The sequence below is a fragment of the Myotis lucifugus genome, unplaced genomic scaffold, assembly GCF_000147115.1.
Source record: "Myotis lucifugus unplaced genomic scaffold, Myoluc2.0 scaffold_282, whole genome shotgun sequence".
Taxonomy (NCBI): Eukaryota; Metazoa; Chordata; class Mammalia; order Chiroptera; family Vespertilionidae; genus Myotis; species Myotis lucifugus.
The window spans coordinates 1-12,228 of NW_005871330.1; the positions used below are offsets into that span (position 1 = coordinate 1).

Below are 12,228 nucleotides of genomic sequence, written 5' to 3' on the forward strand. Positions count from 1 at the left end.
AGGCGTTCTGCACTGCCCCAGCTATTCTGTGCCTCTGGGCAGTTGTGGGAAGGTGGAAAGGCGACTCTGGGCCGGAATGAAGGCAGAAAGGCGGCTCAGGGCCGGAGCGAAGGCAGCCAAGGGAAGGCAAGCCCATTCTTGCATGAATCTTCATGCATCGGGCCTGTATGTATGTTTATATATACATACATATTCAAATATATGTTTATTGATTTCAGAGAGGAAGGGAAAGGGAGAGGGAGATAGAAACATCAATGATGAGAGAGAATCAATGATCAGCTGCCCCACTCTGGAGATTGAGCCCGCAACCTGGGCATGTGCCCTGGCTGGGAATTGAACCATGACTTCCTGGTTCATAGGTCGACGCTCAACCACTGAGCCACGCTGGCTGGGCTGATTTATATTTTTAAAAAGTCTACTCTGGCTGCCGTGTGAAGGGTACATCATAGAGGGGCGAGAGTGGAAGACAGAAGGTCGATTGGGAGTCTTTTGTGATTGTCCAGTCGAGAGTGGTGGCTTGGACGAGCGTGTTAGGTAAGAGACGTCAGATCCTGGATATACTTGAAGATGGAGCTGATGGGTTTGCTGATGTGAGAGAGTGAGTGATCCAGGAGGACCCTGCTTGGCTAGCATATACGTGACTAGGTGGTCAGGTTAGTAGTGCAGTTAATGGGATGGGAAAGAATTGGGTGGGAAACAGTCAGTTTTGGAGAGAAATCTAGAAACTTGTGACTTGATAACTAAGATTCCTAAAAGCCCTCCGAGTCAAGATGGTTTAAGGAGATAAATGTTTGAGCCGTCAGCACAGGGATGGACTTGAAAGCCCGGGGCTGGCTGAGCTCCCCTGGGGAAGGCACAGATAGGAAGGAGTGGAGACTTCAGCGATCCCTGGAGCTCCCCACAGGAGGGTGGACAGGGCGAGAGGCCAGCAAAGAAGGGGGAGGAGCCAGGGAGAGAGGAAGAAACCTGGGTGCAAATGAGCCACTGATGCAGAAGAGGAAATTGTGGCCAGCGGTGTCACATATGGTTGAGAGGCTAAGGCGAGGCTGGGTAAGTGATCACCAGGCTGGAGGGCCACTGTTTGAGAAGCTCTGAGGTGGCACTAAACCTGGGCAGGTAAGAATCTAGCCATAGGTGTCAGTACTGGGTGGTACTACCTCTTCTCCCCAGGGCTATGCCGGAGATCCTCACCGAGGCTGTCTTTTCATTGATTCCAGAGAGAGAGGAAGGGAGAGGGAGAGAGAGAGAAACATTGATCGGCTGCCTCTTATATGCACCCCAACATGAGATCAAACCTAAAACTTGGGTAAGGGCCCTGACTGGAATCAAGCCCTTGACCTTTAGGTGAATGGGATGATATTCCAACCAACTGAGCCACATTGGCCAGGGCTGGGAGACGACTTTTACTGTCAAAGGCAGGGATGATACTGTTCTGTACAGAACGGTCCCTCCCAGATGCCAGCAGTCCAAATGCCAGAGAAACACCGATAGCCGGGGAACGTCATCCTCCCAGCAGATCTGGTTATGGGACATTGTGATAACGAGGCATTTTTAAACGAAAATGAATGGATTCGACCTTGTGGTGCTGCACTGACGTCACTGGGGACGGGTGTCGGAGAGGCTGTCCAGGAAAGGATAGAAACACGGCTTGCTTTTGCAACTTTTACAAAAACATGACCCTTAGACAATATTGCTGGGGTCCCTGGGAGTGTGGGGGCCGGGGGCTCAAGCTTCCTTGGGTTTTCAGTAGGGTAGGTGCCCCGATGATACATTTCTTTTATGGCTTTCATTGGGCTCAGAAGTTTTGTTTTTCTCTCTTTCAGTGATTTCCAGATAGTATGTTATTTCAGTTGTGATTTCTCTTTGATCTAAAGGTTATCTGGGAGTCTCAAATATTTAAGATTTTTTTTTGGTCACCTTTTTAATCTTTATTTCTAATTTTGTGGATTGTGATCCGAGAATGTGGTTCTCAGACATTCCCTTTTTGTGGGCAAGTAAGTACCTGAGTATTATTTTGTTAAGTGTCCTGTGCACGTATGAAATAGTGTACACCTCACCTATTTGAGGGATGTGAGCTTTATGCCATTACTGTTAAATTAGGTGAGCCGACGGTTGTCTTCGATTCGCCTATGTCTTTAAATTAACCTTGGTAAGACTGCCTGGCTGGGAAAGGGGTGTATGCACCCCTTCTTGTAGAGCTATAGCTTTAATCAGGTACCCCAAGAACTTGAACAACTTTCGTTTTAAATATAAGCTTATGTTTAGCTGCTTTGTTGGGAGGGTCTGTGAGCTGCTGACTGTGAGGTCTTCTTTAGAAATTGTGTCTTTTCTCATTATAATGTTGCTCTTTATCCTGCTTAATGCCTTTCATCTTAAATTCCACCTGTTCAAGATGAATAATGATATAATGATACCTTGGCATCCTTCCTTTTGGTTTGCATTTGCCTGGCATCGTTTCACCCTTCTCTTTTGCATTAGAGTCCATTTTAATCAGTTCGATACACATTATGTTGCTTTCTTTTACTGTCAAAAATACAGAGCCTACCTTATAATGGGGAGAGTTCAGTCTGTTTATATTTAATATAATAACTGCACAACTTGACTTCGTTTTATTTAAAACTTTTTCCATTGCTTCTTTCTTTTTTTAAATTTTTTTAACTGATTTGATTATGTTGTTCTTTGTCCCCTTTTTCTCCCCTTGTTCCTTTGGAAGTTCTGTTCTTTTCCATCTTGCTAATGGCTGCTTTATGTTTCCCAATTCTTACAATCAAATGGCTTTTCCTGTAATTATGTGGCTATGAAAGGCCAACAACTTCCTGTGAGTCCTGTCCCCCCCCTGCTTTCTCTCCTCCCCCCAGACATGTGAGGCCTACACGACGCTTCCATGTCGGCCCTCCAAACCAGGGCTTCCGATGCTTTCACGTGTTCCCTCTGGTCTGCGTTAGGCGTCCCCCACCTCAATCCCCAACTCTCAGATTTGCTGAGATGGTGGGATATTCTTCAGACTGCAATTAGAACTCCGCTTGCAGTACCTTTCCATCCCAAACACACTGACTTAACGTTATGTGGCACAGTCTCACCCCATCGGAGCCCCACGTGGTTGGGCGGGCGGTGCACTGACCACAGGGTCCACTGAACACCTCGGATGGTTCCACCACCGCTGCCTGAGGTCTCAGTTCTGACCCGGGAGTGATTGGTCAGAGCTCTTCTGGGGTGTGCGTCATGAATCCTCTAACTCTGCACGGCCACAGATCTTTCCTTTCACTTGGGAGTGAGTGGCGCTTGGCTGCTTGGAGGACTCTTGGCTTGCAGTCCTTTTCTCCCAGGCGTCTGCGGGAGGTTTCCCACGGTCTGCCAGGACTCAGGGCTGCAGGTGAGAAGCCCATTTATTTATTTTTTTCCCGTGAGAGTCACTTGTTCTTTCTGGCTGGAAGCTTTTAAGATTCTGTCTTGGACCTTGGAGTTGAGAAGTTCTACCAGAGCGTGCCTAGGGGTGTGTGTTGTCCATCAATCCCACCTAGAACTGGGAAGGCCTTTCCTTCTACAGATGCAGGCTTTTCTTTCGGGAAATGATCTTTTTTGTTGTTTAATTAATTATTGTCTCATCTGCTTTTCAGATTCCTGTTACTTGCCTGTTGTGTCTCCTGGATCTGTCCTCTGAGTCTCCTAGCTTTTCCCTGAGATTTCTGTCTCTCTGTCATTTTGCTCTGTGGTATGAGACATTGCTTTCACAATTACGGACTTTTCACAAATTCCAGGATCATTTCAGGCCACTAGTTTGAGTTCCAACAGGGACCTTGGATGTCTTCATTTACTGACTTGAAAAACCTGGGAGTTATATTTTCAGTTTCTAGTTGTTTTATACCTGAATCTCCTTAAGAACTTTAAATTGTCTGTTTCCTCTGGTGGCTCCATTTCAAGGGGCTCTTCTGATGGTCGCATGTTCTGACCCTCTGATTGCTGGACCCCTCGTGTGCGCTGTTATTTTTCTGTTTCTCCCAAAGGGGCCCCCTCCATCTTCTCTTGAGCAGTGGTTATTAGAGTGGGGGAGGGCAGTGGCCTCAGCTCCCAAGTTAGCCTTTCTCCTCGCCGGCCTGGTCCTGGAGGCTCGTCTCAGAGGCGGAGAAGGCTCAGCTCACCTATGCAGCTTCCCCTAATCTTCTAAATGCCCGAGGGCCAGGCTGCCTGAGGCTGCACTCTGCACCCACAGCAGAGTGGTCTCCAAATGCAGATCGGGGCTCAGAAGAGGAAGCCCCTTTTCTCCCTAGATCCCAACCACTGGTGGTCTGTTTCCTGCCTCCCTGGCCCTCCAAGCTTACCCGTGCCCCGGGCCTTTGCACTAGCAGCTGCCTCTGCCTGGAGCCTGTTCTCCTCAGATCTCCACATGGCTTCTTCCCTCTCTGCCCTGAGGTCTCATCATTCCTCAGGCGTCACTCACTGACAGCCCCGTATTTCCCCCGCATTCTTCCTCATAGCTCTTGTCCTGACATCCCATGAGATCATAAAATTTTATTTCCTGTCAAACCCCATAAGGGACAAGCGCTTTGTATTTTTTCGACAACGATGTCCCCAGCCCTGAAAACTGTCCTTAGCCCGCAGTAGGCTCTTAGGAAATAGTGATTGAGTGCGGAAGTGAGTGGAAACCCTCGGAAGACAGAAAGCACTGGCCAGGAAAGGGCTGGTCCTGTTGCCGGTGGGCTAAGGATGCTGAGGAGAGGGCCCTGCCCACCCCTGCCCACCGCTCACACTGGGGTGGCTCCGCTTCCCTTGGGGGGCTGTTGTCATTGGTGAAGATGGGCATCTAGCCAGCGTTGCCCCGACTCCTTCAGCAAGTGAACAGCACCTGCGGAGGCTGAGAGCAGGGGCTTGGGCTGGCACTCTATGCCATGCTCGGCACACAGGGACTGGCCCTCATTTGGCCTGGAAAAGCAGGTCCAATAAGCAGAACTTGTGCAGAGTATGCTGTTTCAGGAAATACTTAAAGATGAATGGAAGTGATGTTGAATCGGAGGGCTAGACGCCTCAGGGACTGGTCTTTACCAGGAGTCTGCACTGCCTGGCCTGTAGCTGGCTACCTTCTTGGGCACTGGTATGCCCTGTGGCTTCCAACGTGCTAATGCAGTCGTTCTCAACCTTCTGGCCCTTTAAATACAGTTCCTCATCTTGTGACCCAACCATAAAATTATTTTCATTGCTACTTCATAACTGTAATGTTGCTACTGTTATGAATCGTAAAGTAAATATCTGATATGCAGGATGGTCTTAGGCGACCCCTGTGAAAGGGTCGTTCGACCGCCAAAGGGGTCTCGACCCACAGGTTGAGAACCGCTGTGCTAATGGCTTCAGTGGAATAGGGGTGAGAGCATGATGCTCCGAGGGCAGGAGCCGCAGTGGCCTGTCTGTGGCCCACGGCTGTGTCCGTGCCCAGCACAGCGCCTGAAGCATCCGAGGGGCCCAGTCACTGCCGGTTCAATGGCTGGCGTTGCAGTGACTCCTGTTGAGCTGGAGGGGTCTGTGGGCACTAATGCTCTTGGCATCTCTTTCAGGAGGCCTGGAGTCCAGGCCCTTGGTCCGGGGAGAGAGAGGCCGAAGCATCAGCATGAAGGTGCCCACTGCCTCTCGAGCCAAGCAGGGGGCCTTCAGGACCATGCCCCTCCGGTGGTCTTTTGGACACAGAGAGAAGCCGGTGGTGGCGTCGGTCGAGTTGGTGGAGTACTTGGAGTCCAGACGGAGGCCTCGGTCTACGAGCCAGTCCATCGTGCCGCTGCTGACGGGCGCTGCTGGCGGGGACGAGAAGTCGGCGGGGCCGAGGTCAAGTGCCACCCCCTCTGCTAAGGGTGAAGGTAGTGAGCAGCGAGCCAGCGAGAGAGGACCAGCCGGCGTGTCCTGCCCCGAGGGCCACCTCAGCCATGGAGTCTCGGATGGTCTGAACACAGCGGGGAAACTGGAGGGACATGCCGGCCACGATATCAGGCCCCCCAGGCAGTGTGACCTGCTGCTCACAGTCACACCCTCCGTGCGCACTGAGAAGCGAGCCCGGCCCGAGGGCCAGAGGACCGCGAACGGGAAGGGAAGTGGCCATGTGGGGACCCAGGACGCCTCAAGTACTGTGGGCAGATCAGCTCCTCACAATGCCTTCTCCAGGGCCAGGGCAGATGCAGAGGGAAGGGACCCTGAGACAGACAGACTCTCACAGGGGACCCTCACCCTTCTGAGGTCTGTGTTTTTGAAGAAGAACAAGAAGAATGACAGGGCTGAGGTGTCCCCAGTCTCCCTGGGGAGTGGCAGACTGAGCCCAGCGGTGGGTGAGCAGACTCCTGTCTCGTCCTCTCCCCTGCGGGTGCCGGGGGGCCAGGCCAGGGGCCCGGAGGGCGCGGTCCGCTCTGCGCCCAGCTCTCTGCACCTCCCGCGCAAGGCCTGCAGGCCCCCGAGGGCGAGTGCCCCGAGCCCGGCACAGAGAAGTGCTCCCGGGGAGCACACGCCTTTCGGCAGCTTGCAGAGGGTGAAATACCACACTCTCTCCTTACGGCGAAAGAAATCGTTACCGGAGTCCAGCTTTTGATGGTGCGGCCCAGTGTCGTGTGAAGCTGGCATCCTCTCAGCTCTGTCCCGAGCAGCTGCAGGCGGCCTGGCTTGCGAGCAGGACTCTGGGAAGCCACTTGTCTTGGGACCCCTGAGAAATAAAATATTTTTGGTCTTCACGTCTAGATTTCCAACACATCCGAACACCTTCCTGTCTTGTCAGCTGCTTTTCTCCTCAGGGGACACTAGAGGGTGCTGTTGGGTCAGCATTACCGGTTCAGGCCAAGAACTGCTGTTTTGTTTAAATAAGTCCAGGACCTGAGGAATTATTTAAAGAGTGATCGGTTGTGGGCACACCTTTCAACATAACTCTGTAGGGAAGCCCAGTTAATACGAATCTTCCCTATCAAATCAAATATTGCCATTGGCTGCTCCTATTAATTTTTTTTTTAAATTTAAATAGGTGACTTAACAGGAAAAATCTTTTCCTTTTAATGTTTCTCTGGGATAAAGCACTGAAGATGCCAAAAAAAGTGGTAGTGGCAGGCAAGATTCTAGGAGAGAGATGATTGAGGTGTTAGGAGAATATTTAATATATAACAAAATAATTGTATTAAAGATTTTCAAGGTATTTAAAAAAGGTAACTATTTTGATACTAGGACAAAAGGAAGTTCTTTTTAAAAAAAGTTTAAATATGAGGTGTGTGTATACTTTTAATAAAAGCCCATCATTGAAATATGGGAATGGCTGGAATACTCATGTTTTATAAATGGTATTGTTTTGTTCCTGCTGTATCCACTCGGCTCATTGCTGTTGATATCAGACCGTCATTACTCGAGTTTTACTGGAATTTCAAAAAGCTTTTAATTAAAATGACTTGCTTTAAAATATATTTTTATTGATTTCAGAGAGGAAAGGAGCGGGGGAGAGAGAATCATTGATTGGCTGCCTCCTCTCCTGCATGCTCCCTACTGGGGATGGAGCTCGCAATCTGAGCATGTGCCCTGACCAGGACTCAAACCATGACCTCCTGGTTCATAGGTTGACGCTCAACCATTGAGCCACGCCAGCCGGGCTAACATGACTTGCTTTATAAGACATAGAAAGCTCCGGTCTCACTTGCGAGGGCCTGGGAGTTGAGCCTGCCCATTTCCTGGAGCTTCGCATGCTGCTCAGTGGCCGCTCTGACAAATGCCCTGTCGCTGCCCCTGGAAGCTGCCAAGTGACCTCAGGCCCGTGGCCCGACAGTTGGGGTTCCTGCTGAATCTGTACTTAAACAGCACGCTTTCTAGAAATACTTCCTTTCTCATGGGAACCATTAGTTCCGGACATCAATTCCCCAAATGTAGTTCTCATATTCACTGCAGGGCTGCAGGGCTCACTGGTATGTCTTTGCTGTTTTTTTTTTTTCTTTTTCTTAAGAAGAAAGAATGATGTCCTTTTGTGTCCCCACTGGGAAAGACGCTTGCTTTTGAGCACGAACTAAGTGGAACCGAGCTAAGGTGGACCCGAGATAACAGGAGAAGCAGGAAACCCAGCCGCCTGACTCATGAGGGCACGTGCGCACAGTGGACCTGTGTCTGCATTTCAGAAGCCCAGGTTCTGTTCCTGTCCTGGCCGCTGTGCTCCGGGCTGGTGGGAGCCATGGCTGGCCACGTCCTCTGTGGCTATGAATTCTGGGAGCCTTCCTGCTTTATCTGGTTCTTTCTCAGATGCCGCTCATTCATCATGTTTAGCACTCATGCTCTTTCTAAGCTCAGCCTCACTTCCTGTGTCCTCAGATGTGCTCCCCTTGTAAGGTCCCAACTTTAAATAGCCCTGGGTATGCTGGGGGGGGGGGGGCGGGCGGAGTTAGCTGTGTTCTCCACGATGCACCGTGAGGTGGAGCGCTGGCCCTGGGCCTAATCGCTCACAGACCCTGGTGGACCCATCTTCAGCAAGGATGCCAGAGGCCCCTAGGTATTCCCTTCCCTGAGGCTGCTTTCCCTTCTAGAGCAGCGGTTCTCAACCTGTGGGTCACGACCCCTTTGGGGGTCGAACGACCCTTTCACCCGGGTCGCCTAAGACCATTGGAAAACATATATAATTATATACTGTTTTTTTGTGATTAATCACTATGCTTTAATTATGTTCAATTTGTAACAATGAAAATACATCTCGCATATCAGATATTTACATGACGATTCATAACAGTAGCAGGATTACAGTTATGAAGTAGCAACGAAAATAATTTTATGGTTGGGGGTCACCACAACATGAGGAACTGTATTAAAGGGTCGCGGCATTAGAAAGGTTGAGAACCACCGTTCTAGAGGAATCAGTAGGGAAGGCTGTGAGGACAGAGCATGTCTCTATCGAAATAAACCTACGTTTCTATGAAAACTGAACCTTTTGTTTTCTTGCAGCCCACATACACTTAAACCTTGTTTATTTGGCCCGTGTTAGCCTTTGAGTCTGACATGCTTGCTGTGAAATCTTCCTGTCATCTTTGACCTCATTTCTCCCTACCCCTCACTCCCAATCCGTTGCCAGTTCCACATTCGTTGCATCACTTGCCTCTGTCTCTACCTCCTTCCCCCTGACCCTCTCTAGCCATCACCTGCGTTATTGCAGCCGCCTCCTAATACAGCTGCCAGAGCTGATGCAGCCATGCTGATTGGGCCGCCCTCAGGGCACCAGGCTCCAGCGTTTCTGACCCTCTATCCACAGCAAAACTGTCCTCCTATGAGCCCAGCCCTCGCAGCCAAGTGGTCTGTCTGCTCATGTGTAGTGAGACACATGTCACTGAGCAGATTGGTTTGGAATATTCTGGAGATAACAGTTCTACCTTAGAGGGGCTTGTTTTGGTGTCTGAAATTCCCACTCGCAATTTTGGAGCATATAAGGCCCTTTGATGAGGAGCTGCTTAGTTCTCCGATGCCGTCCGGAGCCAGCTGTTACCGGGGGCTCGGGAAGTGCCCCTAGAGCAGGGGTGGGCAAACTTTTTGACTCGAGGGCCACAATGGGTTCTTAAACTGGACCGGAGGGCCGGAGCAAAAGCATGGATGGAGTGTTTGTGTGAACTAATATAAATTCAAAGTAAACATCATTACATAAAAAGGTACGGTCTTTTTTTTTTTTTTAGTTTTATTCATTTCAAACGGGCCGGATCCGGCCCGAGGGCCGTAGTTTGCCCACAGCTGCCCTAGAAGGATGCCTGTGTCTGCTGGAGAGATGGGCTGTTTCCTCTGGTTTTCTACTTCCCCCAAAGGAGTCTCACGATTCTTCTGGGTGTTGGTCATGTCGGTCACGATCCAGGCTGGAAACAGAGATCCACTCGAATAGGGTGTATTAGTTTCCTGTGGCTGCCGTAACAAATACCACAGACGGGGTGGCTTAGAACAACAGAAACGTATTGCCTCACAGCTCTGGAGGCCCGAAGTCAGATCAAGGGGTCAGCAGGCCCTGCTCTCAGGACAGCTGTAGGGGAGAATCCCTTTTGGCCTCTTCCTGGCTTTTGGTGGTTTGCCTGCAATTCTTGGCCTTTTTTTTTTGGCTTGCAGCTGCTTAAGTCCAATCTCTCTGCCCTGGTTATCGCATGGCTGCTCCCTGTGTGTCTGTCTTCACATGGCTTTCTTCTCAAGGACACTGATCCATTGAATTAGGGCTCCATCCTACGCCAGCAAGACCTCATGTTAACTAGTTACATCTGCGATGACCCTATGTCCAAATAAGGTGACATTGCTAAGGTACTGGGGGTTAAGACTCCAACATATCTTTTTATGGGGGATACAACTCAGCCCATAAGATGTGGTGTCCAGGAGAGCTTAACAAATGGGCTGGGAATGGAGGTCAAGGTCAAGGGCAACCAACCAGGTGCTGCAGCCAGGAGCCATGGCCACCCTGGCATCGGACGGCCGAAGGGAAGGAGCAGTTCCAGAGTGTGACCCGAGGGCACGGCTGCGGGACAGGAGCGGTGGCTTTCAGGGGTGCATTGCAGTCATGTCACAGCAGCCTGGTGGAGGGGGGCTGGGGGACTAAATCCTGGGGCCTCATTCCCTTCCTGCCCCCCAACCACCGATGGCTGACCCCAGTCAGCAGCCGGGACGAGAGCGCCCTCTGCTGCAGTCCTCCTGGGCTTTCAGGCGGAGAGGGAACAGGGCCTGGAGGGGCAAACAGACACCATCCAGGATGAGGCCCAAAAATCAGGATTTTAAAGATTCCCAGGTGATTCTAATGTGCAGCCAAGGTTGAGAACCACGGCCTTAGGACAAATTGTGTTAATAAAAAGCAAGGGGTCCTGAGGCGAGGAGAACTTAGTTCCTTAAGCTAAGTCTTCTCTGACTCCCTATAATGCCTTTCGAAATTATGTTTCATCTCTGGACTCTTACTTAATTTACGAACAGCCCTTCTCCAGATTTTTGAACCCTTCTTATTTTTTCTTTTTTTTATTGTTTAAAGTATTACACATAGTAGTACATATATCTTTTTTCCCCCCATTGACCTTCCCCCAGCCTCCCCTACCCCCTGTGGCAAGCCCTCATCCCACCTCGCCCCCCAGTGTCTTGTGTCCATTGGTTGTGCATATATGCATGCATACAAGTCCTTCAGTTGATCTCTTTCTCCCCCACCCCAACACTCCCCAGCCTTCCTGCTGTAGTTTGACAGTCTGTTTGATGCTTTACTGCCTCTGTATCTATCTTTTTGTTAATCAGGTTATAATGTTCTTTATTTTCCATAAATGAGTGAGATCATGTGGTATTTTTCTTTCATTGCCTGGCTTATTTCACTTAGCATAATGCTCTCCAGTTCCATCCATGCTGCTGCAAATGGTAAGAATTCCTTCTTTTTATAGCAGCGTAGTATTCCATTGTGTAGATGTACATAGTTTTCTAATCCACTTATCTGCTGATGGGCACTTAGGCTGTTTCCAAATCTTAGCTATGGTGAATTGTGCTGCTATGAACATAGGGGTGCATATATCCTTTCTGATTGGTGTTTCTAGTTTCTTGGGATATATTCCTAGAAGTGGGATTACTGGGTCAAATGGGAGTTCCGTTTTTAGTTTTTTGAGGAAACTCCATACTGTTCTCCACAGTGGCTGCACCAGTCTGCATTCCCACCAGCAGTGCTCTGAACCCTTCTTGATGCAGGATCAAGAACCCCGATACTCACTTTTTTCAATTAAAAATTTTTTTGTAGATATTGGGAGGAAAAAAACATAAAACCACATTTATGTCACCCGTGTGGAGTAGTGCGGGCTGTGTCAAGCTTTGCGGTGTTGCTCGGTGGTCTGGGACAGTCCTTCTGTGTCCTAAGGGCGCGCCATCCTCAGGCTGCCTCAGAGCATCACAGAGCATGCTCACCCTGTTTTCTCATCTGTGAAATGGGTTTGTCAGCCCTTCCAGTGAATCAAAGTTGATGTGAAGACCAAATGGGACCTTGGAGGGGGATGCTCATTGGAGATGATGAGCAGCACATAATCTTGAGGGATCCTAGGTTTGGAGCCCCAGTGACACCTTGTGGCCAGTCCTCATATTGCATGACACTTTGTCCCCTCAATTTAAAGTAATTTGCCCCCCTCTGTTTGAAGCTTTCCTTGTGGGCTTTCGTTTAGTGGGCTGGTGAGATACCCCATCCTGAGTGGGCAGCAGAGCATGAGTGGACACAGGCACATCTGAAAGCCAGCAAGGGCACCCAGTCAGAGGGATGCCGAAGTTCGTGGA

The 12,228-nt window shown here is 49.9% G+C and overlaps 1 protein-coding gene across 1 annotated transcript; it reads left to right on the plus strand.

Annotated features, from left to right (window-relative positions):
- The first annotated feature begins 361 nt into the window (after positions 1–361).
- Positions 362–7,411, plus strand: LOC111828091 (ubiquitin carboxyl-terminal hydrolase 43-like). Its single transcript, XM_023763363.1, has 2 exons — positions 362–653; positions 5,547–7,411. Exon 2 carries the CDS (start codon positions 5,600–5,602, stop codon positions 6,560–6,562), a length of 963 nt encoding a protein of 320 aa, XP_023619131.1. The 5' UTR covers positions 362–653; positions 5,547–5,599; the 3' UTR covers positions 6,563–7,411.
- Positions 7,412–12,228: the final 4,817 nt, after the last annotated feature.